Source organism: Physcomitrium patens, chromosome 10, assembly GCF_059467195.1.
Source record: "Physcomitrium patens ecotype Gransden chromosome 10, ASM5946719v1, whole genome shotgun sequence".
NCBI classification, from domain to species: Eukaryota; Viridiplantae; Streptophyta; class Bryopsida; order Funariales; family Funariaceae; genus Physcomitrium; species Physcomitrium patens.
This window is the reverse complement of record NC_143419.1, coordinates 10,771,579-10,795,556: the sequence shown is the minus strand read 5'-3', so window position 1 is coordinate 10,795,556 and position 23,978 is coordinate 10,771,579. Positions and strand designations below refer to the sequence as shown.

At 36.3% G+C, this 23,978-nt stretch overlaps 3 protein-coding genes across 8 annotated transcripts; all 3 read left to right on the top strand.

Moving 5' to 3' along the window:
* The first annotated feature begins 7,320 nt into the window (after window positions 1-7,320).
* LOC112287258 (uncharacterized) lies at window positions 7,321-10,819 on the top strand. Of its 3 annotated transcripts, none has more exons than XM_024530097.3 (6): window positions 7,381-8,058; window positions 8,975-9,076; window positions 9,221-9,365; window positions 9,600-9,661; window positions 9,789-9,989; window positions 10,206-10,819. In XM_024530097.3, exons 1-6 carry the CDS (start codon window positions 7,963-7,965, stop codon window positions 10,227-10,229), a joined length of 630 nt encoding a protein of 209 aa, XP_024385865.1. In that variant the 5' UTR covers window positions 7,381-7,962; the 3' UTR covers window positions 10,230-10,819. The 3 variants fall into 3 exon arrangements, with proteins under 3 accessions (XP_024385864.1, XP_024385865.1, XP_024385863.1); XM_024530095.3 differs by having other exon boundaries at window positions 10,247-10,435; XM_024530096.3 differs by lacking the exon at window positions 10,206-10,819 and having other exon boundaries at window positions 7,321-8,058; window positions 9,789-10,119.
* A 1,760-nt stretch (window positions 10,820-12,579) lies between these two features.
* Window positions 12,580-16,720, top strand: LOC112288094 (protein DETOXIFICATION 16). 2 transcript variants are annotated; one of them, XM_024531942.3, is made up of 9 exons: window positions 12,580-13,507; window positions 13,846-14,396; window positions 14,543-14,629; window positions 14,758-14,814; window positions 15,011-15,249; window positions 15,383-15,501; window positions 15,866-15,952; window positions 16,175-16,231; window positions 16,384-16,720. In XM_024531942.3, the coding sequence occupies exons 1-9, from the start codon at window positions 13,046-13,048 to the stop codon at window positions 16,399-16,401; spliced, it is 1,677 nt and encodes a 558-aa protein (XP_024387710.1). In that variant the 5' UTR covers window positions 12,580-13,045; the 3' UTR covers window positions 16,402-16,720. The 2 variants fall into 2 exon arrangements, with proteins under 2 accessions (XP_024387710.1, XP_024387711.1); XM_024531943.3 differs by having other exon boundaries at window positions 12,630-13,665.
* Window positions 16,721-18,932: 2,212 nt separating this feature from the next.
* On the top strand, window positions 18,933-23,083 carry LOC112287244 (pyrroline-5-carboxylate reductase). Of its 3 annotated transcripts, XM_024530070.3 has the most exons (10): window positions 18,933-19,018; window positions 20,198-20,443; window positions 20,621-20,669; window positions 20,963-21,054; window positions 21,355-21,427; window positions 21,690-21,810; window positions 21,973-22,078; window positions 22,238-22,316; window positions 22,431-22,572; window positions 22,994-23,083. In XM_024530070.3, exons 2-9 carry the CDS (start codon window positions 20,252-20,254, stop codon window positions 22,538-22,540), a joined length of 822 nt encoding a protein of 273 aa, XP_024385838.2. In that variant the 5' UTR covers window positions 18,933-19,018; window positions 20,198-20,251; the 3' UTR covers window positions 22,541-22,572; window positions 22,994-23,083. The 3 variants fall into 3 exon arrangements, with proteins under 3 accessions (XP_024385838.2, XP_024385837.2, XP_024385839.1); XM_024530069.3 differs by lacking the exon at window positions 22,994-23,083 and having other exon boundaries at window positions 22,431-22,970; XM_024530071.3 differs by lacking the exons at window positions 18,933-19,018; window positions 22,994-23,083 and adding an exon at window positions 19,333-19,654 and having other exon boundaries at window positions 22,431-22,970.
* Window positions 23,084-23,978: the final 895 nt, after the last annotated feature.

Below are 23,978 nucleotides of genomic sequence, written 5' to 3'. Positions count from 1 at the left end.
AAACAATGATTATACATGTACTATTACAAAGGCCAATTGGTACATCAAGATGATACAATAGTATTACTGGATTATCTACTTTCAACACCAATCTATGAAGTGACATACATGGCAAGTTAAGAGTATTAAAGAACTCTATTCCATATATTGTAGTTTGGACATCTTGACATACAACAATGTCTATAAACAAAAATATGTATTGGTGCATATGCATGCAATTGATAATGGTTGTATTAATATGATTAACATTGATGTTTATAGTTGTCAAAATACTTTGGTTGTTTGAATGGCCAACTATATGAAAACACACAATTAAGTCTACAGATCTATCAATGCCTCTTGAAATTTGCATTGTATGATTTTAAGACAAAAATTATTTTTTGTATCAACAATGTTTATGTAATGATCAAATACAAACTTCACACCATCATTAATGTACAAGATATACTATATAAAGAATTAAGAAGTATGATATGATGTGAATTACATATTTTTATTAAACTTGAGGTAACAAATTATAGAAAAAAACAGTAGTTGCTTTAAAGAAAATGAGACAATAGAAGCTCTTGTGCTTTGAAATACAACATGACATTGATTGAAATCTCTATCAAATATGACTACATTTTTGCTAAAGATTATATAGAGATTTTGCACAAGGTCTTGCAAAATTTATTTTATATTTTTGGTACAATAATAATATTTTGCATATGCTTTATTTCAAACAATGAGCTTTTTTATAGAAATTATATTAACAATATCACTTTATGTGCTTGAAATTATACATTATTTTTTAATTTATGTTAATAGAAATTCTAAAAATAAAATGTGGTGTTTTTCCACCATCTAGTAGAATGGCCATAATTCTTGAAGATGCAATTGCAATTGCAAATTTACCATTTAGACAAATAAAGACATGCAAAAAATCTAAACCCTAAACCTGAATTTATACTCAAAGAGCTAAATTGTATATAAAGATATTACAAATAAGTTGTTTGAAGGTCAAACCTTAGTTGATAGATTCAATTTGGTTATTTGCCTCTTTATTATAAAGATATATTTATTCCTTAAAAGATTAATAAGAAATGCATGGTTTGTTGATGTTGTTTGATTTATTTTGACAAAAAAAATTAAAAGCAAGGGCTATTGCATGCTCACATTTTTTTGGTTTTTTCTTGAAATCAAAAGATTATGACCATAAAAATAATAGATTGGTTAGTCTATGCCAAACTATAGTCAAAAATATAATATTGAGCTATAGAACACAATAACCACTTGCCTCTTGCATAGATCATATAAAGTTAAGAATTGAACTATCCATTGCATTGAGAATGACATCTGTAGCAAGAGATATCTAAGGACATTTTGCAAGCAAATAATGCAAGGTGAAGATAGATATGTTGTATAATATAACAATCAATGTAATGAATGACTACTCCTACAATGCGCTTTAGATAGATTTCTTATATAAACCATGTATAAAAAGTTACAAAAAAAACATAGACTGTTTGTTGGTTTGGAGCTCTTACACTAGAATATATTTATTTTGTATCAATTACATCTAGCATTTTTTATTTTTTTATTTTTTTTTTCTTCTTCTTCTTCTCCTGCTTGTTAATTACTATGGTCAACAAATTTTGAACATTTGCATATTATTGATGGAGTTATCTATTCAAAATTTTAGACTCTATAAAATGCTTTTGAACCACTGCAATAAGATACAAAGTGGAATATATGTTTGAGTGAAGCATGTATTATATATCATCATTCTAACTTGCATATTATTTTCACAAAAAAATTCAGTTTTGGCACCCCTCTACATCTTAAGGTACTATATTGTTATATTTATAAAATATTGCATGACATGAGACTTGGGCAACTTGAAGAAGGTGGCACAATTAAAGCTATTATTAATCATGTATTTTATTTTTTTTGAAAATAAATTTATTCTTATTGAAAAATAATTGAATAAATTTTTATCCATGTCTATACTAAACCTTGTGACAAGTGGGCATAGGAATCTATATCTACAATCAAAGTAGTCTTATACTTACAAACACATGCAAGCACTACTTAAAAGAAATATATTGCTTTTGAATATTGAATAGATTGAAGCATTTATAGCCATGACAAATCTTATTTGAAATGTGGATTCTATTATTTTTCTTCTTTAATAATCCTAGTGGTTTGAGAATTAAAAATAAAATAAAATAAAAATAAAACAAAAAACAGAAAAAAAACAAAACAATGTCCATTCCTTTGTTTCACAACTATATTACAGTTCCTTACTTTGCTCACCTCTACAGGAAGAACCATTACAACTTCTTCAATTGTTGGCGCATTGTACATGCTTAGGTCTCAATATTAGTGATTTGAACAATTTTCTAATATAAAAATATTTCATTCCTTGTTTGAGTCAATAGATAAATAATTAGTGATATCTTTAAAAATATTTACTTCTGGATTTATTCTGCCAAGTATTCTTCAAATTGTTGTCAAATGAGTGAAGTCAAGATCTAGATTTTGATCGTATTTATTTTGCATTTGATTTGCCAAGTAATACATATAAACTTGCAAAAATTAGGTAGGTGCTTTAGGCAACAACAATAAGTCTCTTATTATATGATAGTTGAAGTCTTTTATATTGTAGGTATGGATTCTAGGATCCAACTTAAATTCCATTGCTTTGCACATGCTTGAAAGTAAATAAAAAGACAACATTGTATAAAAAGATAATGATTTATAATTCAAGTTTGTTTTTTGATCTTCTAGCAATGCAAGATAATTTACAAATGTATGTATCTTTAGAACAAACACCTTCTTTTGCAAATAACATTTGTTAATTTATAGATTACAAATCAAACCATTTTTTTGTTCTTTTGTCTCAAAAAAAAACTTTGCAAAAACTATATTCTTTATTCAACCTTCAAAATACATCACAATTTGTATTAGGATTAGTCAAGAGATTGTGCAAGTTCCTTGATGCACATTCACAAACAATTTGTATGTGTGTTGTACTATGCCATATTCTAACAAAAACTCTCTATGTAGCTTTTTCTTAGTTAATTTTTGCCTACTGTACACTAACATGTTGTTTTGTATCAAATGCTTAATATTGAGCGCAATCATGTTTATTATTGGCATATTTCTATGCTGTATTTTGTATCACTATAAAAACATTGTAGTCTGCTTTTTTTTCATAGATACAAGGACAACTTTGACCATGTTTATAATGGACTGAAAGTAAATCAACATCCATGTTTTAGTTTGTTTTGTACTTTTATGTTCTTTATGGTTGGAGGATGGCGGAGAGGAAGTGGCACTATGTTTCACAACCACAACTTAATTTTATACTTTGTCCATGTTTTTATAAAAAAATCATTGTTATTTTATTTTTCTATTTTTTTGTATTTTTACAATCATTGTATTTGGGAGATAGAGAAAGAAGTGGGAGGGGGGAGAGAAGAGAGAGAAGGAGGAAGTGGAACTATTGACTTTCATTGTTTTTTCAAAGTGCAATCTATACAACTTTAAAGCAATGCATTTGCTTAAAAATGGAGACAATTCAAAGATTGTGATTGTATAATATAAGATAAGTCATGACATGAACTTATTAATAATGAATTTTACAATCATCAATCATCCATGAGCAAATAGTATGGGAGATCCTAGAATGGGCAATGTAACAAAAATGCAACAAAACGGACAAAGAAGAAAACTATAATGTGGTCGTAAAACTTAGTTCTACTTTTCTTTTATCCTTCTAACACAAAACAAGACAAACTAACAATGATCCTTTCTTGTGAGGGTTGTTTGTTTAAATTGCACTTTAAAAAAGAAATAAAATTTAATTGCATGTTGAATCATTAATTTATACGATGCTAATCACTAATTTTAAATATTGTCAATTGCAAATTTTAGATCATACTAACAACCACAACCAATCACTCATTGTTTTTAGATAGATGGATATCATTACTTTATACAAAATAAATATATATATAATTCTTGCATTATTAGTTATGTATATTTTGGTGTATTTTGATTCTTCAATTTATATATAAATTCTTTGGTCATAAAATCATGATAAAATTCAACTAAATATTATGTTGCTCATTGTACAAAAGCATGTTACAGCTGCATTGAAAAAATCATTATTTACAATTCTAATTTCTTACTTTTTCCTATATTTCATAGTTTAAAAATAAACTGAAACTAATTTACTGGAATCTTCATTGTTAAGCATGTAAATAATAAAAAAAGAAAAAAAAAGAAAAAAAAAAAAAGAAGCAGTGATTTAGGCATAAATATTCAACAATCTATGAAAAAAATATTTGTTTAGAAAAATAAGATATGAAAAGGAAGAAATAGATTCTTAAAGTAATTTTACAGATGTGGTTACCTCAGGTTTCATACATTGTTTTGGTTTATAAAAGTAGGACACCGTGTCTTCCATAATGAAAACCCACGTTTCAAAATTGGTAGGGAAAGTCAAGGATAAGGTATGAAGTTTTTTGAGACAAAATTTTACTATCATGATCAAAATGGAAAATAAAATGGATGGCAAATCAAACACTGCTTAGAATTACAAACAAAATAAATAAATAAACGTAAGTGGTAGTGTTAGTGTTCAGAAATTCTTTGAGATCACTAGACTAGATTAATTTAAGGAAGTCATTTCTGAAACGGCAGCCAAAGTTCACAAATATTTCGGAATTGGTAATGCAAGTGAAAAGTGTCGGCCTTGTGAACCATCACATTATTATTTCTAAATATATTTGAAATTACTTGGGTTAATGATTAAAGTGGTATTTGAACATACATACACCTTTTTACTTGTTTATTTATTTAATTTGTTCTGTTTATGAATTTTTCTTTTTGAATTGTTTGTTTGTTTTGTTGTCTAAAAAATTACATCTTCGTCAAACAATAAATTAAAGAATATAATACTTTTTTGTCATAAAAAACCAATATATGACTAAATTTGAATGTGAAAACAAATTTTTCATTGGATTATGGTAACCTTAGGTTGTTATTTGACTTGTTGTGGGAAACTATTGTGTGTGGACTTGATACACATACATGTATTTTCAACCATGGCCCATTTATCTTTGCTTGGAAGTAAATAAACTTAATATTCTATAGCATCTACAAAAACCTTATGAATATGATTATTTTCATGAAATACATAGTAAGCATAATGTATATGTATATAATCATCTAATAAATTTAGAGTGGCCCAAAGAGAATAGAGATGATTTCAAATCATTTTTGTGGTTTGCACACTTAATGGTGCTCAACTTACAAAAATTCATTATATTAATCAAAATTAAGAAAGCATACAGATATTTAAAATTAAGCATGAAACTCACAACTATTGTTTGACCAGAAATTACAAAAATGATATTTTCGTATTTTTATTATTCAATAACTTTATATGAATAAAAAAACATTCACTCATTTATCACACATTAAATATGCGTAGTTCTTTTAGTTTTAATTTTTAATTTTTATAACACAGTTAACATAAATAAATTCTGAACATGTATAAAGGTTTCAAAAATTTCAGTTTAGTTTTTTTCAAAGTTAAAACCTTTACGATTATTTGTATTTTTTTTTATTTGCTCAAATTTATCTTCTACTTTTTATTAAAAATTATATATATATATATATATATATATATAAAATATTAACTGGTACTAATTTTTTTTTTAAGATGTAAAAAATTTACAAAAAAAATTGAATCATAATTTTAATAGATATTTTATTTCAAAAGTCATTATCATATCTGTCTTCTGTCTCTTCAAGTTGATCTGCTATTATTTCAATAAGACTTAATTTTTTTTAAATCTATGATAAAAAGTAATGTATATATATATATATATATATGCAAGAATTCATATTGGAGGTTTTAGCAACAAACTTCTGTGTTTTACATATTGTTTCTGTAATTTAAAAATTGTTCCAATTTTTGTTTTTTTCCAATTATATTTGTTCTGTTCTTTTTTGAATTTACTCTTTGAAGAATTTTGAGATTAAGAGAAACCAATATTTAAGATTGACTTGTTATTACAAATTTATTTATTTATTTATTTTACAACTTTAGTATTTAGAAGCAAATTTTAATGCCTTGATTTCTCTAAATTCTCTTCAAAATTACTGAATATATGATAGGCTTAAATCTCTTTTGGAAAACATCAGATTATTATGTTCTATGTAAATTTGGATCGTGGAATCTGTTTCTTGTATGTCTACAAGAACCTTTTTATTAGACACATATAGTATAAAAATAAATGACAAATGCAAGAAGCGTTTAGTAATAAATTTTATAAAGTCTAATCTAATTAAACAAAACTACATAGATTTTTTTCACATTCATTGAATTATAAGATTAGAAATAGAATCAACGTCAATTTTGATACCAAACAAGTTGTGAAAGAGTTCATTCACATCTCCTTAAATTTTCTTTAGTTATTAATAATTTTGGTCATATATTCAAAACATGGAGCAAGGTAACAATACATTTAACATTTCAAAACACTTGTTGCAATAGTGATTTTGTGGACCATCCTTAGAGAGAAAATAAAAACAAGCAATACTAAAAGTAAAATATTTGTTTACATGTATGAATAGAATGCCATGTAAAATATTTGTTTACATGCATTGAAATATAGGATAAAAAAGATATGGTGTTTACAAACCATCTTTTAACACATATAGTTATTTAGGTGACTATGAACAAAATACAACATGTAAATTAGAAATCAAACTACCACATCCAAATGAAATAAAGATAACAAAGGATCCATCATAGAAATATGGATAATAATAATAATAATAATAATCATTAGTGAAATTACAATCAAACTGAAAAGAAACTGCAACATTTTTTGGGTACTTTTGTAAGAGGAAATATAGTCTCGAGAAAACAGAAGCAAAAAAAGTAATATAAAAAGTAAAATAAAAGTAGAACAAAAAGTAAATCACATTACGATCCAATTCAATCCATTCAGCATAGAAATGTAAGCCAAATGTAGATCATTCATGAAGAAGGACTGGAACAAAGTAACGCCTACTCACATATCCATTCATTCATGGCCAATGCCACTTCGTATTGCAGCACACCAGTCAGCACAAACCCTCACACACTGACAATATTGCACAGTGTGAACACGAACCCGGCACTTTGCAGTTACTTTTGCGAAACCTAATTGTAGGCAATGGACGGGCGGGAGGGCAGAACGGGAACGAGGATGGGGAACGAGCAGTTCGAGGAACGAGGGGGGGGGGGGACGGCGACAGTTGATCGAGGGGGGGGGGGTGGTGTGGTGGAGGTGGTCTCTTCATCAACCATCTCTCTTTGGCTTTGGCTCTGGCTCTGTCTCTCTTCACAGAGTTGGGGTTGGTTTCATGAAGGCTTCCATCGCCATAGCCAGCTTGCTTGCCTGACTTACACCCACCCACACTACCCTTGTTGGGTCCCTTATTTGGTCCTTTCTGACGCTTACCCATAACGGTGTTTTGATACATTAGGGTTTTGGTTTCCCTGTGTTAATCCCCCCCCCCCCCCCATGAGGCTAGTGGAATGTCGGTTTTGGGTCGGGGATTTTCGACAGTTAAGCTGTTCGTTTGAATCGAAGGGGGTTTGAAGAGTATGATATTGTTACTTGAAGCCGGGGATGGAGTTTGACAGCGGGGGATTTTTTTTCTGTATATTTTGAGGCGTGAACCTTTTTAATTTTTTTCTCAGAGGAATTTGGTTGCATTCGTTGGATTGTTGGGAGCTAAGGCTCTTGCAATGGTTCCATTATTTAGGGTTTTAGGTTTTGGGAATGGATTGGTGTTGGAGAGGATTTGAGAGGATTAATTAGATCCATTTCTTGGTGGGGACGAGTTCGGAGCAGGCTTTGCGGAGATAAAATTGGGTGTCAATTAGGGTAAGTGAAGGAGACGCGTTTTGTAGCTATGGGGAAGAATCAGGCATACAAGGCGATGCAGCGGGCCAAAATGGGCACAAGTACTGCTGCCGGCGGTCCGGGCGAAGAGATTGATGATGGCATGGTGTGTATTCTTCCACCCCCGATTTTAGTTACTGTCGTTGCAACGGGGAGTTTGTAGTTAGAGCCATAGCCTCAGGCACCACTGTATGTTTGGTTGTCCGGATGCGCATTACACACATTGAATTTGCTTTCAGGAGCGCGTTACGTTGTTGGAGAAAATAAATTTATGTTTCACGCAGGAACATCTGTCAGCCTATTTGTTAGCCCTCAATATCGTTCTACCAATGATTGAGGAGGAACCTCCGGGTGCCGTATATTGGATGTTCCTTGTGAGAGCTTGTCGAAACCTCGTGTTTAATTATTATGTAGTAGGAATCGGGTATTAGGAGTTGCTTTCTTGTTGGATTGGATTATAAAGTTTTCAACCTGATAAAGAAATCAGTATTCTACGTGCGACCCAAACTTTGTTGCTTTAGACGTTGATTGCCTGTGTACTGGGTTGATGTTCTGTAATTGGATGTCTTATTCAAAACATTCAATTTGTTCGTCAATGTTGGAAATCATTGGCTTTAGTAGTTGAGAGTTTTTATTCATCAACGAAAGTTTCGCTACCAAATTACAACGCAAAACTGGGCCTGCCGTCATATTATTTAGGATGTGGCAGTGGAGAACAATTTATGCACATGCTCTTGTTCCCTGTGACTCGGTGTCAGCAGTCTTACCAAAATATGTAGTCCTCACGTCATCCTATATCTTACATTTTAGCGTGATAAACTGGATAGATATTCCGACTGACTGCGATATTTTTTTCACTTTAGTCATGACACAGGCCTCTTTTTCTGGAATTTCTTGTAGCTGACATCCCGTATAGACTTGTTGAAAAAAGTGTCGTATCTTGAAGAGGTCTTGGTTTTGAATGATGAGTAAGGTAGAAGAGTTAGTGTTTCCTGGAGAGCTACTGACAAGAGGAGACGCAGATGGACGGATCTTTCCATTCTCCAGAATGGCATGCTGCACGTCTGGCATCTCTTCAGACTTCGCACACAGTTACGTGGGAAGAGTGGAAGCAGAAGCAGAAGGTATCCTTTCCTTTTCTCTTCTCTTCATTTCTTTTTAGGCAGTTTGATAGAACTTGTAGTATTATCAAGTTGCATAGATATAAGCAATATTTTATTCTGCTATTGTTGAAGGTATTACTGAAGATTGGGTCTTCGCTATTGTAGGAGGAAGCCAAGAGACAAGAAGAACTTGAAGTTGATGAGGCTAAGTTAATGAGGGAATATCGAGCACAATTGGATGCTGAGCGAGCGAAGAAACTAGCACGAGGATCAAACCATGCCACCTTGCGGGATAAAGTCTTAAAAAAGAGTAAGAGCTAAGAGCCTGCCCCTTGGATGTGCTGGATACTTCTGAATGTCATAATCGCGATTATGATTAAGCTTCTTGATTGTGTAAAACCTGATTGGTCCACTGGTGCATATTATCTAGGCAGTTCAATGCAATGTGGCCATTATCTATGTGATGTCAACTGATAGATTGCACACATTATGCTTGGAATACACGACATGTGTACTGAATGAACAACTAATTTCTATGTTTCAGGCAAGAGGGACAAAGATAGGGACAAAGACAAGGACAAGCTTAAAAGTATCAAGAAAAGAAAGGTAATTTTACCAAACTCGTGGAGAATTGCACCGTTGTATCTGAGTATGCTCGATCAGGTGCCAATTCCAAATTTTTTAAAAGTGTATATTTATATTTTCATTAATCCGTCACGATTTGTGTCGGCAGAGGTCATCTTCTAAGAAGCGTCGTGGTAGAAGCGACTCTGAGTCATCAGCAGATGGCTCTAGCAGTGACAATGATCGGCGAAAAGACCGAGATCGACGAAAGAGCAGAAAGGATAGAAAGGAGAGGAAGGAGAGGCACAGATCACGAAGAAGACGATCTGAGAGTACAACAGACAGTAGCAGCGGTAGTGATGGTGAGGAGGTTGGTCCATTACCTCTTTCCTCATTTTTTGACAAAAATGGCAAGGAAAAAAATTAGTTCGAGAATTTCTGAATTTGTGTTCGTGTCTTTAGGAATGATCTTAATCTCGCTAGAGTTCCAGTTGGCTACACTTGGTAAAACCAGAAAACTGCTGATATGGAGTCAGGTCTGAGTGCTTGACATGTACGGATGGTTTTGTTTATGTTGTGGGCTCAGCTTCACAGGGGTTTGGGGATTTGAATGATTGGTGAATTTAGGATGCTGTCGCACTATCAAGTGGAAATGATTTTTCTAGCTCAGTATTCGGGAGAAGTTCGTGGCGTAATAAATCATAACTATGTGATCCTCGTAATCTGAAGGAAGTTTCTGGGAAGGAAATTGTCCCTTCCTAGCTTGTCCTGTGTGCAAGCGCATTAAGGCGTTACAAACTGCTACTTCATGAAAAATATAGTGGACACGCATGTTGCCCTAATTATTTTTTATTAGCAAATTATAGTGATGGAGTCTGATCCAACACCCGTTATTGTGCGAGGGTCAGTAAGACGACAGGGTGTCTATGATCTTGAGTGATTCTTTGCACATCATTATAACCTGACAGAGTCACGATCCTCAGTTCTCGGAATGTAGTCAGCTGGGAATCGTGAGGTAATTCTATTGCCTTTTTGGAGACATTTCTGAACAACTCAATCCCTGCATTCTGGCAAGTGGCCTAGGAATGAAAGTTGCTCAACAGGAACTCTTTTTAATATTAGAAATAGTTTTATTCAACAAATGTGCACACAACCATCCTTAATGTTTGAATCAGTGCTTTTTGTGCCAGTTAAATTTAATTGCCTATCTTTGAGATAATGTCATTTCTCTACATGTACATTTACCATGTTGCAAGAGCCATTTCCAACGTGAAGTGCAATTATACAAACAAGCCCCTGCGACATGACCTAGTTTTGTGGATTTTGTGAATTTTGTGGATTGTAACGTCATTAATAGTATCACATTTACCACATTGAGGTGGACACCAAATATTTCGACAAGCAGAAAGCAGCTTTTGAGTAACGATTACACATACTTGACAGTTGTGCTGTCACAACTTGCTGAAAAGTCTTCGTAAAATGTAATACACTCCATAAGGCACAAGAAGAGACTGACAGAAAAAGATGACTTGTAGTTGAAGTTGCTGTTGCCCTTCATTCTATACTTTGTTCTCAAATGTGCATAGACGAAATGAAATATTTTTCTTCAATGTGTGGAGCAATGGCAAATTTATCAACAATAGTGAGAAGATAATTTTTGAACAACCAAAACAAAAATAAATAAATAAATCAAAAACTAATAAGAAGCTACAAATTAAGTTATGATTTCATAAAAATGAAATTAGAAGTTTTTTTTGAACTTTTTTTAACATCATAGCTCAATTAATGAATGATACTAGATTCTAATTACATCTTTCATTACAAATACCAACAACTTAGATTACATCTATATTTTCAAAGTCTTCCACTGTTTAGATTTACTTTTCAAACATAGTGTTCTATCTATTTATATCAGTAACAAAGCAAAAAAACAGCAATAGATTTTTTCCAATTTATTAGAAAGCTTAAAACTACATCTTATTTATTTATTTAGTTTAGATTTTCAATTTAAATAAAATAAAACTATTATAATACTCTTTATAAAAGTGAAACGAGTATTTTTTTTCATGTGTATAATCAAAGAATTGGACACATTTCAAATTCTTAATTTTGATTTCAAATTCAAATTCTATATTTTTTTAGAATTGTATTGAGTATGTCTCATTTGATATAAACGTTATTATCTTTTAAATAAATAAAATAATATAAAATTGTAACAAAGGAATTATTTAAATGCATTGTTACTACTTTTAAAGCACAAAATTAAGAATTTGAATTACTGCCTTAATAGAAAAAACAGTTTTGAAAGAGATTATAAAAATTACATTCAATTTTGAAACATACTTTAAGTAATGGTCATGTTCAAATCAAAATGCATAAATATTTTATGTAATGTGCATACAAATACATATATATATATATAAAAGAAATTTTACATTCTAGATGAGATATAGGTATTTTGAATATATTGTCACGTCCTTTAGATTTTTACAAATACACTGCTCATAATTCAACAGAAGCATTCATCTAACTACAAATGCAGCCACAATACAAGACAGCAAAAAAGGCAGCAATCACTTCCTCCTCGACCCTTCATTAATTTACCTCGTGGAATACACAGGTTGCAAACACATTATTAACAATAGCAATGTTCAGATCTCAGTTAACATGAATCCCTAAACTATTAACCTCCTCCTCCCCTGTGAAAAAATTGTGTCTGATCCATAAAACTTGCACCTTGGGGTGAAAAGCAATATCCCCTTGATTGCAACACGTAACTTGATTCTAAAACAGTTTTTAGTCTGATCCTTCGATGCGTCGTGATATTGCTTTTCACCCCAAGGTGCAAATTTCATGGATCAGATGCAATCCAGGTTTATAGGTCGTGGTAAAGTTCTAGCAAACAAAGTTAAAGGTCAAAATACAATGAATGTTACAACTGAATGGATCATTTGAGGTTACCCAAATGCTCGCGAAGCAGTACCGCTTCGGCGTTGACGATGGCCCTGCCGCAGAGCCAAAGGCACCGTGGATTCACCGCTCGCCACTTGTGTGCCTCGCCATGCATCCGATTTGCGCCTCTCGATGACTAGTCCCTCCAACCATGCGAGAGATTTCCTCTAGCATTTTCCCCTGCTGATGTGTGTTTTCAGCTTCCTGTTGTGGTCGCGGATCCTTGTGGGGCATTGTGCACAGGACTGTCATTAGGCGGATCGTCGACAGTGGAGTGAGCGAATTTCGTTGGGGTCGAAGCCAAGCCTTTTGTGAGATGGCCGAAGGGGTTTGAAGGATGTGTGCTCTCAACTAGAGTTTTAGGAGTATTGCACGACTTGTCTGATGCAGCTAGTGTTTCGGATTTGTTGTGAAGCGTGATATGCTGGTTTTACAACGCTTGAGCGACTGGGAAGAGGTGAGCGTGATTCAACCATGTCGTCGTCCGTTGCAATTCCGACCCTGACCCGGAGCAGCTCGAAGCTGGTGTCGCCAGCTTCCTCGTTCCCATCTCGAGGAGGATTTTTTCGATCACACAGCCAGACGGAGGACCCGCATCCCTTCTTGCGGTCATACTCCAGCCCAAGCTGGGATGCCGGTCGGGAGCCGCTGTTGCAGGCGTCGTTGTCTGGGCAGCGGCAGGCGGATGGACGGCGTGAGGATGCGGAGGGAGGCTGGTCTGGAGACGTGAAGTTCGTGCCGGTGCCGCAGAAGCTCACCGTATGGCAGGAATTGGGGCGACAGTGTTGGCTGGCGGGGCCTATGGTTATCGTAAACCTGTTGCAGTACTCCATCACGGTTGTGTCGTTGGCATTCGTGGGTCATTTGGGAGAGAAGGAGCTTGCCGGTGCTTCGATTGCCACTTCGCTCGCCGGTGTCCTAGGCTACTATGTTCTTGTAAACTTGTCTGCTCAATTTCTCTAAAACAATTCCATTCATGGCTACGTAAGTTAGTGGCACTTCTTTTGAATTGGATACAGGAGAGGGAGGAAACACACGAGAAGAAGGGGATTCTCAACTTGCTAGAGATTGCATCGTTAGAGAGGTCGTTGAAGGTCGTGTATGGAAGACATGTTCATTTTCAAATTGATTTGAGCATTTTGCAATGTCGTAAACCAGCTCGCATGAATTATTTGAAACTGGATTTGGTTTGATTTCAAGGTTTGAAGTTCATGCCCTTATCGGTGAGATTGATTGGGATTTTTCCCTATGTTGGTTTGGTTTATGAGCTGCAGCTAGGTCTGGGGAGCGCTCTGGAGACTCTCTGCGGGCAAGCATTCGGGGCTGGCCCCATACACCACCACATGCTGGGGATCTTCCTGCAACGAGCTCTTGTAGTGCTTTATGGAGCGTGCATCCCGATTTCGTTTCTTTTCATTTACATGGAGCACATTCTTCTGTTGCTAGGGCAAGACCCTCACATCTCCGAGAAAGCAGGCGAGTACGCTCTTTGCTTGCTACCCAGCATCTATGGCTACGCCCTGCTACAGCCCGTGGTCAAGTTTTTGCAGACCCAGAGTGTAGTGCTTCCGATGATGATCTGCTCAGCAGGGTCGCTGGCCTTGCATGTGGGGATTTCCTACACTCTTGTTTATATGCTAGGTTTGGGGTTCCGCGGGGCTGCCTTGGCAACGAGCTTGTCGTTTTGGCTGAACGCCATTTTCTTGGTCTGCTACGTGAGATTTTCGGGCGTGTGTAAACATACATGGGAGGGCTTCTCGAAGAATGCCTTCGTTGATCTGCGGGAATTTCTCGGTTTGGCTATCCCATCTTGCATAATGATCTGGCAAGTCCATTATGTACCAACTCGAATTAATTTGGTTCCCTTTTCTTTGCCGATTTTGGTTTTGAGAAGTGTCGCAATGTCTGGGGCTGGAGTTATTGAGTGGAAGGGGCTGATGTAAAGTCTCCGTCTTGACATGATCTGCACAGCCTCGAGTACTGGTGCTTTGAAGTCTTAGTCATTTTAGCTGGACTTCTCCCGAATCCAGAACTTGAACTTGCAACACTCTCTGTGTGGTAAGCCTTCATACCTGATCTTTCCTTTTGGGTTTTTTCGCGGTCTTAGATTGCGAATCTATACTTTCATGTTTCCTTCTTTGTACAGCTTAGGCGATAGAATTAACGCCACCAGTGGGATGTTGCAGCTTGACTACAACGTCTTTGAACTACATGATCCCTTTCGGCCTGAGCGCCGCTGCCAGGTTCATTTACTTCCTCCATCTTGGTGTGCATGTAGCCTTGAGTTTTGTGCATCATCGTTCCAGTAACACGAGTTAGTGAGCTTCCATCTTGCAGTATCAGCATACCAATGACCATTTGTAGAGTGCAATAAAGGAATTGATCCTTCGTTTAAAAAGTCTTCGGGACGAGCTGATGGGATTAACTTCACATCTGCAGTACGCGAGTGTCAAATGAGCTTGGAGCAGGCGATGCTCCTGCGGCAAAACAAGCTGTCGTCTCAGTTGTCAGCCTCTCCGCAACGCAAGCCCTGGTCATTTCCTCCGTGCTTCTGTCGCTCCGTCACCAGTGGGCCTGGTTGTTCAGTGGCGACGCGGAAGTGGTGGATTCAGTGGCGGAAATTTTACCTTTCGTTGCTTGCATTGCCCTTCTTGATGGCATTCAGGGTGTTCTTTCAGGTATGCTTTGTGTGTATGATTGTGTGTGTGTGTGTGTCATTTCTTTTGTATTTCCTGATAATCACAAGGAGTCTTGAATGGACTGTGAAGAAGCTAGTTTAGTGGGATTCAAAGACAAACTTGCGTTATGTAGGTGTGGCAAGAGGATGTGGGTGGCAAGAGCTCGGCGCGATTATTAACCTAGGCGCCTTCTATGGAGTGGGGGTTCCGACATCCGCACTTCTTGCCTTCGAATTCAACTTTGGAGGCCGAGTATGTCATCCTTGAGCCCTTATTATGTCAGCTTTTCCAGCCTTTCAATATCAACGTAGAAAATTTCTTAGGATCTAAGTGAGGTTCGTGGTAACGCACCCAAGTTCGAAAGAATCTAGTGAATTTCATTTCATTACAAGTGTATGCCTCATTTTCAGCAGTTTGAGGAACTTGATGGTCTTCCAGAGTTCTCTCAGCATGTAGATTTTAACATAAGAAATGAAGATCATCGCAACCCAAGCTTTACCCTAATAACTGATGAATACTTGTTCAGTAGCTAATCGCATACAGAAACGTTTCCTTCTTTTGTTATCTCGGTCTGTGAACATCAGCTAACCTGAGATCTACTACGGAATACATGCAGGGCCTTTTCTTGGGTCTTATTTGTGGGTTGGCCACTCAGACCCTAATCCTTCTCTGTGTTACACTGCGCACAGACTGGGAACGACAGGTATGAATCACTCACCGAGCTGCAACTGGATTGGCAGGTGTCAGTATTCTCAAATATAACCCTAAAATCATAATATCTCCAGTACAAGCCCCACTAGGATTCGTATCCATATACGAACGATCAGAACCAGAGACCTGTGGATACTGAAAAATGTTACAGAAGGTGATGTATGAGAATGAAATGACCAAGTTGATAAAAGTTTTGGATGTTTTGCATTTACAGGTGCGGAAAGTAGCAGCTCGCATATTGCACGAAGAAGCGGATCTACTTGAGGACAAGGCATGTTATGTGTTTTTATACCTCATTGTTGGCCTCACCTTCTTCCGTAGGATCCATATCTCGATCTCTGCTGTTATAGATCGGTTTGTTCACTCTGCATCACCGAAATGGGCCATTCTGAATATTGTCAGCTGTTATGGTGAGCTTTGCAGAGTGGGGAAAGGAGCTGAAGGGCTACACGAGGCTGGAGCAACGGCAGGGCTCGTGTGCACATCACCGAGCTCTATGTCGAAGCTGGGATATGTAATGGTAAACACAACAACGCTGCACTCCCCCTTTTCTATACGGGAGTTGCTCTTTGTGTTGTTGGATAAACTATGGTTTTCCAGTTTAGGGTTTAGAGTTGTCGATCCTAGAGTTGCTTCAAGTTCCACAAGCGGAATGAAACCAGGAAATAGAGTTGAGGATCAATCTACGCGGATACATTTACAATGTTAAACATGTACATTACATGTTTTTATATCCATATTTTGGTTGTTTTATACACAAGCGGTGTTAATTGTTGTTCTTTTGCTTTTTGAAAGAGTTGGTAGGGGAAAATTTGATGTTGCAATTATAGAACAGTGCATCATAGAAAGCTTAAAAGAAGCTTAAGGGTTGACGTGGAAGCATGTTGTCTGGTGGAAACATTTGAAAGTGATTTAAAATGTGCTATGGAATTATGAAAGCTTCTTTTAGAATTTTTCTACACTTCATTAAAATTAAATAGGTGTTTTCCAACTTTTATTTATTTATTTGCTTATTTTTGCAATCGGTATAAATAAAAATGAAGTGGAGGTTGATTTAGATTTGTTAAACTTCTCTTGCGAATTGTTTTTATGCTTCATACTTTTTGTGTCGTTTAACCAAACTCTTTCAAATTTTGAATTATTTTTTGTCTTTTTGCAATTTTTTGAAAATATTCCTCTTTTTTGAAATTTCAATTAATTTTTGTAATATATGTATGTATGTATGTATGTATGTATATTGTATTTTAAACGTATTTTAACTATATTTTAAATATATAGTATCAATGTTTTTAACTTAAGAATTAAAAATAATTTAGTTTCAAACAAAACTGAAAGTGTAGTATTTAAAAAAAAATCTAAATTAATGCTAAAATTATATGAAAGAATATTTTACTTGTAGCTCTTCAATATTTTGTTCTGTGGTTTTTATTATTATTATCATTTTTTTGTATAATTAAAAAATTAGATTGGAAATTATGCATGTTTTTTCATTAATACTAAAACTAGATATAAAAATTTGATGATACTTAAGTAAAAACGACAATTTTATTTCACAGATGCCTAAGCTCATTGTTATATTTTATCTTCAATAAAGTATATTGAGATTTTAGAATTCTCAGAGATTTAGGATTCTAAATAGAATCATAAACTGTGTTTGAAAGAGGTGTTGGGTTTGTATTGGATATTACAAATTATAAATTTGTATTTCTAAGAATATTGAAATTTCTATTTTGTAACCTTTGCAATCAAATTATATATGTATTATTATTACTTATTTAATCAAATTATTTTGTAATTTTTTTATAATACATTTGAAAAAAAATTAAAAATAAACCAAGCTATTCTATGATGTGAAAAAGAATATCTTATTAAATATATTGAAAATCAAATTGACAAGTGCAACATTTAAGACATACAACTTGCAATTAAGTAGCTTGTAGCTTGTAGTAATCCAATAAAACTCATGAATATAGTATGGTTATTTTAAAACAAATGATCAATTTTGAATTAAAATTTTATTTAAAATTCTCAATATATATATATATATATATATATGGTAAAGGTATTAATATGTGTATGCTTCTATTCAAAGTGCCATCTGCCATCTATTTTATTTTCATCCATTCATATATATGTTAAATATAAATGAATGTTAAATAAACCTAGGTTTTTACTAAACCAACCTACCTATAATGAAAAATATGGTAATCATGATGAATATAGTTGAATTTTATTGGTTTCAGATCCAATAGCGGAGAAATGAATTTGGAGGTCATTTTTTTCATTTTCATGATGGTTAGAATAGGTGGGTCAATTTAGTAAAAACTCAAGTCTATTTAACATTCCTATATATATATATATATATATATTTACACATCCACCCATCAATAAATGAATTAATAAAAATACAAACTAAAGAGAAAGAGCCACAAATCAAGAAATACAAAGATGAACCACAAAAAAAGAGAAACAAATAACAAAACAATACATCTTGTAACACCACACCACTTTATATCCCAACAAACACATCATGGCACAAGTTCCAAATGTGCTCTTGACATGACAATCCAAGAACCCATCACAAAGGCAACCCACTCACAATTTCTCCATGCCAACAACACATCAAGAATGAAACCATTCCTACACGAAATGCAATGATATATGTAAAACAATAGAAGTAGAAACTAACAGTGGCACATGGGAAGGGTGGGGGGGGGGGGGGGGGGGGGGAGCGCGGCCACGGAGCGTTACGAAGCAAGCAAGCAAGGAAGGCAAGGAAGGGAGTAGCGTCAGGAGGAGGAGGATCAGGGGAGCGCGGCCACCGCGTGAGCTCTCGGGCCTCCTCCTCGTTCTCGTGGAGCGGCACCAGCACCAGCAGCGCCACCAGCACTAGCAGCGCCACCAGCACCACGTCGCCATGCCCTCGTCTTCTAAAACCCTCGTCCCCTCCTCCGGCTTTGTGTTGCGCCTGCTGACCTCCTTGAGTTCTAGCGCTTTCTCTGCCCCGCTGCCTGCGCGCCTCTGCTGGGACCGTGCCCCTTCTGCCCTTCAGCCCGCGGTATGCTGCCGCTGCTACTCCGTTTTGTACTGCGTTGGGTTTAGGAGGTTTAGTGCTGTCCGTTTTCGGTTGACCATCTCTTGGCTCAGTTGGGTTGGAGAAGAGGGCGTTGGCTTCTGCTTAGTAACTCGAAAGATGTGTCGTAGTCGCGGTGTTGGTCTGCGATGCGACGGCTCGTGTTTGGGTTTTGGGTTTGTTGGATATGAGTGGGGTAGAGTGCTAGAGTTGTGTGTGTCCGGAGGTGAGGTGGAATTTTTGGAACCTGCTGCCGAGCTTGGCGAATCGTGACTTGATTCCACTGCTGTGGACGTCGTTGCCACTGACCTGGGGAGGGGTTTGGAGGTTTTCAACGTGGTTCGGGAATGCCGGGAATTGTAGCTTGGCGTTGGGTTGTGCGCTCGGCCTCAGCCTCGCCCGGTTCTTCCTTGCGGCTTGAGAGCTGGCGTTAGGATTGTGTTTTCGAATCTGGTGTTGAGTCCAATTGGAAGGAGAATTTCAACTTACTGCGTAGTGCAGAGGGTGAAAGTGCAGGATGCCCTGGTTTTGGAAGCCAGAATGCTTTGTTTGGACCCTCGCTGCATGTCTTGTACGCGGAGTTTCGCTAATTAGTTAAGCACATGCACAATATTACGGAAGGTAGATTCTCTTGGAGGTGTTCGGCGGGGGATTGGGTAGTGCATTGGCATTCAAATTTTTATTGTCATCCGCACTTTAGTCTCATGAAATGATAATTTTCAGATTGGCTTGAATGCATAATGTGGTTTCCTCAAATTTGAACTTGGGAGGTTAATTCTTTCGAATGTAGCCCTCAGGGAGCTGTTCGCTGGATTTAAGTTTCGCTGCTGTGGATGAAGTGAATTAGGTTTGAAGCGACAGTGATTCATGAGACTTTCGAAAGAGCAAGTTGTTTTAGGGGCTTCTGGTTTGCGACGAGCTTGTTATTGAGTTTGAATAGTGGAGTTTAGATGTTGCGCTGGTCTAATCTCCTACAGGTTCATCATTAACCGCAGTGGTCGTGGTTATAGTCTTGGTTTTTCAGGAGTATAGCGTTGGAAGTCTTTATCGTATTCAAAACCCTGTTGGTTGTAGTAATGAAATGATTGAATGGTTTAAATTCCGGGCATTGAATTGACAATGCCTGTGAAAGGGTTGTTGACTGTGTCGTTGGGCGAATTTCAGGGTTGTCGTAGTTGGCGTTATCAGCAGAAGCGGTTCTCAAGTGTGGTAGTAGCAATGGCAATGGATTTGGCGGCCAACACACGCGTGGGTTTCATTGGAGCTGGCCAAATGGCAGAGGCAATAGCTAGGGGCCTTGACAGGTCGGGTCTAGTGCCTGCTGACAGGATGTACGCTTCTGATGTCAATGTCAGTCGAACGCAAGTCTTCGAATCTCTGGGCACCTCAATCTGCTCGTCCAACAGCAAGGTTACACCAGATATCCTGCACTGTTGGATTCCACGTATGTTTTTGTTCATCGCTCCAAGTATGTGTTCGATATGATCATATTCTAGAGGGGCTGTGGCAATAAGTTTGTCACTTGCCTCTATGTTACGCCTTTGAGTCAGCCTTTAATATAGGGGCGTGATTGGTGGAGCAACGCAGCTTGCAGAGAACAGCAACGTGCTTATTCTGGCTGTAAAACCCCAAGCAGGTAATGTTCAATTCCTCCCCTCTTTTATTTTTACTTTACTTTTCTTTTATTATTATTATTCACAGTCAGTAGTTAAGGGTTAAAATGATTTTGATGCCTCCTAGAAGCAAACGGTGGTCGGTAAACACTAGGAGGCATACTTGACGCATGCTGCTTATTCTTGTTTGTAATTTGCAGCATCATCTTTATATCCGTGATATACATGATACTTAGTGACAATAACTGGCATGATTAAATTCTTACGATGCAATTCTAATTATTACTTCATATCTCGATTTTGATACCTTCTGCAGCTGAGAAGGTTGTGACAGAGATGAGACCAAGTTTGTCGAAGGATCATCTTCTGGTCTCGATAGCTGCAGGAATACCCATCAAGAAGTTACAGGTGAGCTCTTTTATATCTGTCGTTCACATACATTACGTGAAACTCTTTAAGACGCAAGAATCATTCTACCTTAGGTAGATAAGTTGATGTCTTTTACGTCGTTGAAGTTTCTCCACCACCATTCATCAGCTTAGGACTATCCTTGCACATTAAGTTACACAATGGAGACATACGGTGCGTAATTGTAGTACAAGGCAGAATCCCGAGAGTTATGTGCAACCTGTCTTGTCTCATTATTTATTTATTTTTAACTCGGGTTTCCTTGGATGCTTCTGCTGAACCTTCTGTTGTTGCTCTCAGGTTTGGGCTGGTGACGCACGAATTGTGAGGGTGATGCCCAATGTGAACTGTTTAGTGGGTGAGACGGCCGCCGGTGCGTTTCTTTCCATACATGATCATTTAGCTTCTTTAGGTGGATGAATGTTTCTTCTAGAAGTTACTGAAAGAAAGTTAAAGAAAGTCTCCGAGTGCTATAATTGTTATCATGACGTGTGTATGTATATATATATATATATATATATTGTGGAGTAAGGTTTATGTGATCCAGACCTTTAGAAAATTTTCACTCACAACCGTACTCTTAACTTTTTTTTTCGTCATTTATTGTCTGATGAATGTGAGTTTATTTATGGCAGGAATGAGCTTAGGAAAAACAGCAACTCCAGCTGATTCAGACCTTGTGGCAACAATGTTTGGGTCACTAGGGAAAATCCATGTTGTTGACGAAAGGCTTTTGAATGCAGTAACTGGAGTCAGGTATATAAGTTTTCCAACCTTGGATTTACTGCTGATGAAAATCTTTTGCACTTCCTGTAATAAAAATTGCGGTTGATCAAGTTAGCCTGTGGAGGAATCTGGACATTCTGCATGCATAAATTTGAAATTCTAATGTTGTGTAAGTTGGGTTCTTTCTTGTAGTGGTAGCGGTCCGGCTTATATCTTCATGGCAATAGAAGCTCTGGCTGATGGTGGTGTAGCCTCTGGGCTTACCCGTGATGTGGCAATGTCCCTGGCTGCTCAGACGGTGAGTTGAAGTCCTCTTTCTGCTTTTAGATGAAAGTGATTCGTCATGATAATTTACTTAAGATCCTTCCCCAGTCTTATTTTATTGTTATTGTTTTAATCCTCTATATTTTCTTTTTGCCATAGCCCATTTGAATATTTACTGAACTTTCAATTGCAGGTGTTGGGATCTGCAAAGATGGTGTTGGAATCCAAGAAGCATCCCGGCGAACTGAAAGATATGGTAACATCACCTGCAGGTAAATCTTAAGCTTAACTTTTTCAAATATGATATTATGTAAATACAACGTTTGGCTTTTGGCACTGGGAAGTACCCTATTTTGGTCTAAAGAAGACACATTATCGTAACGCAGGAACCACAATTGCTGGGGTACGTGAGCTCGAGGAGAGAGGCTTTCGGTCGGCTCTTATTAATGCCGTCTTAGCTGGAACTAAGCGAGGGGAGGAGCTAGCGGGGAATTAGCTGTGTTTTCATGCTTTTGATTTTTTCATGAGGTGAAATTCATGTGCCGATGTATGGTTGTGCTCTACATAGGCCGAGTATTTATTAATCTAATACTAGCATTGTCACCTCTTGGATCAGTTTCAGCATCGTTTTGATAGATACAAAGACTGCTGTGGACTGAGGATTCTCGCTTCAGACTCTGTGTCTGTATTTTCGAATCATGACATGAGACGGTTTAATCTTCAGTAGGCATTTGTACCTATGATTCGTCGAGCCATAGAAAGACTCGCATTGTTGTAAGTTTTCAGTTGGAGGACTTGAGGAGGAGATAGTTCGTTTACAAGCAATTATCTCACTGCGGACTTAGTCTTTGTCAGCAATATTCCTTGTTTCGAGGGAAAATGTAGGTTGTTCACTAATACAGATATTTTTCGATGTGGTACATGTACATGGCGACTGTGTTCACGGCAGAGACATGTAACCCACAAGTGGCACCATTCATATCAAGTGCCACGAGTTCCCGCACTGCTAACAGGAAACTTCCAAACAGATATTACTCTACTAATTGTCAATTGTGCATTCCTTGTCCATGTCAGCATCCTTATATGATATTCTTGTCTTGCCTAAACTTTCAAGTACAAAATTCCAAACAATTATGTAATGTACAATTGCTTTCGCTACGATTGGATTGTTCTCAAATGTTCTCCCTGTGCTCCGAACGGGAACGCTTGCTCATAAAAAACACGGCATTCAGTGCAATAGTCACTTGCAAAACATGTAGATGACTAACACTAAATTGAGTGAAAACATGCCCTACAGCAGTTAGTATGTAGTATATAAAGAGCGAAATTTCCTAAATGTCATTGATTTCAGAATGAACAATACAGATTCATACAGACTTTTGTCACCTGCATGAATGAGAACTGTGAAAATGGAACTGTGAGATTGTCAATATCTTATCAAATACGTAAATGCTATTATATTTCTTGTGGAAGTAGAACAATATTAAAAAGTGCATGATGTGTTTGGAAAAGCATGGGGCTTCTTTAGAAATATTTCTTGTGTGCGTCTTTTTTTTCCAGCCAATCTTGAATATTTGTAAGATTCCTATTAAATTGTTGTAATTTGACCTCACTTGCTCTATACTTAGTTTATAATATGCACACTCTCTCCTTATGAAACTATACATGTAAGTTTTATACTTCAAACAAATCCATTTTTTTTCATGCCTACAAAAGCTTCTTATGTATTGTGGTGAGTGTTTTTCTACAATTGATTTGCCTACTTCTTTATTGCAATAAAGAGTTTGTTGAATTTTTTCACTTTAGATTCACTTTATTTAATATGTCTAAATTTTCATAGAGTGTGGATAATTTTTTTTAAAAGTAACTTTTAATTTTAATAGGCTACAACTCTACATTTAGTTTCAAAAAAAAACTTTTAAGTTTAAATATCG

What these genes read in the sequence shown, in the direction of transcription:
- LOC112287258 (XM_024530095.3), top strand. Translation starts at nt 7,963, where the DNA reads ATGGGGAAGAATCAGGCATACAAGGCGATGCAGCGGGCCAAAATGGGC. An exon ending in AAAGTATCAAGAAAAGAAAG is followed by an intron (nt 9,662 to 9,788) that starts GTAATTTTACCA and finishes TTGTGTCGGCAG; the next exon opens with AGGTCATCTTCTAAGAAGCG. An exon ending in GCGGTAGTGATGGTGAGGAG is followed by an intron (nt 9,990 to 10,246) that starts GTTGGTCCATTA and finishes TGGTGAATTTAG; the next exon opens with GATGCTGTCGCACTATCAAG.
- LOC112288094 (XM_024531942.3), top strand. Translation starts at nt 13,046, where the DNA reads ATGTCGTCGTCCGTTGCAATTCCGACCCTGACCCGGAGCAGCTCGAAG. An exon ending in GGCCTGAGCGCCGCTGCCAG is followed by an intron (nt 14,815 to 15,010) that starts GTTCATTTACTT and finishes TCACATCTGCAG; the next exon opens with TACGCGAGTGTCAAATGAGC. An exon ending in AATTCAACTTTGGAGGCCGA is followed by an intron (nt 15,502 to 15,865) that starts GTATGTCATCCT and finishes GAATACATGCAG; the next exon opens with GGCCTTTTCTTGGGTCTTAT.
- LOC112287244 (XM_024530070.3), top strand. Translation starts at nt 20,252, where the DNA reads ATGGCAATGGATTTGGCGGCCAACACACGCGTGGGTTTCATTGGAGCT. An exon ending in AATGCAGTAACTGGAGTCAG is followed by an intron (nt 21,811 to 21,972) that starts GTATATAAGTTT and finishes TCTTTCTTGTAG; the next exon opens with TGGTAGCGGTCCGGCTTATA. An exon ending in TGTCCCTGGCTGCTCAGACG is followed by an intron (nt 22,079 to 22,237) that starts GTGAGTTGAAGT and finishes TTTCAATTGCAG; the next exon opens with GTGTTGGGATCTGCAAAGAT.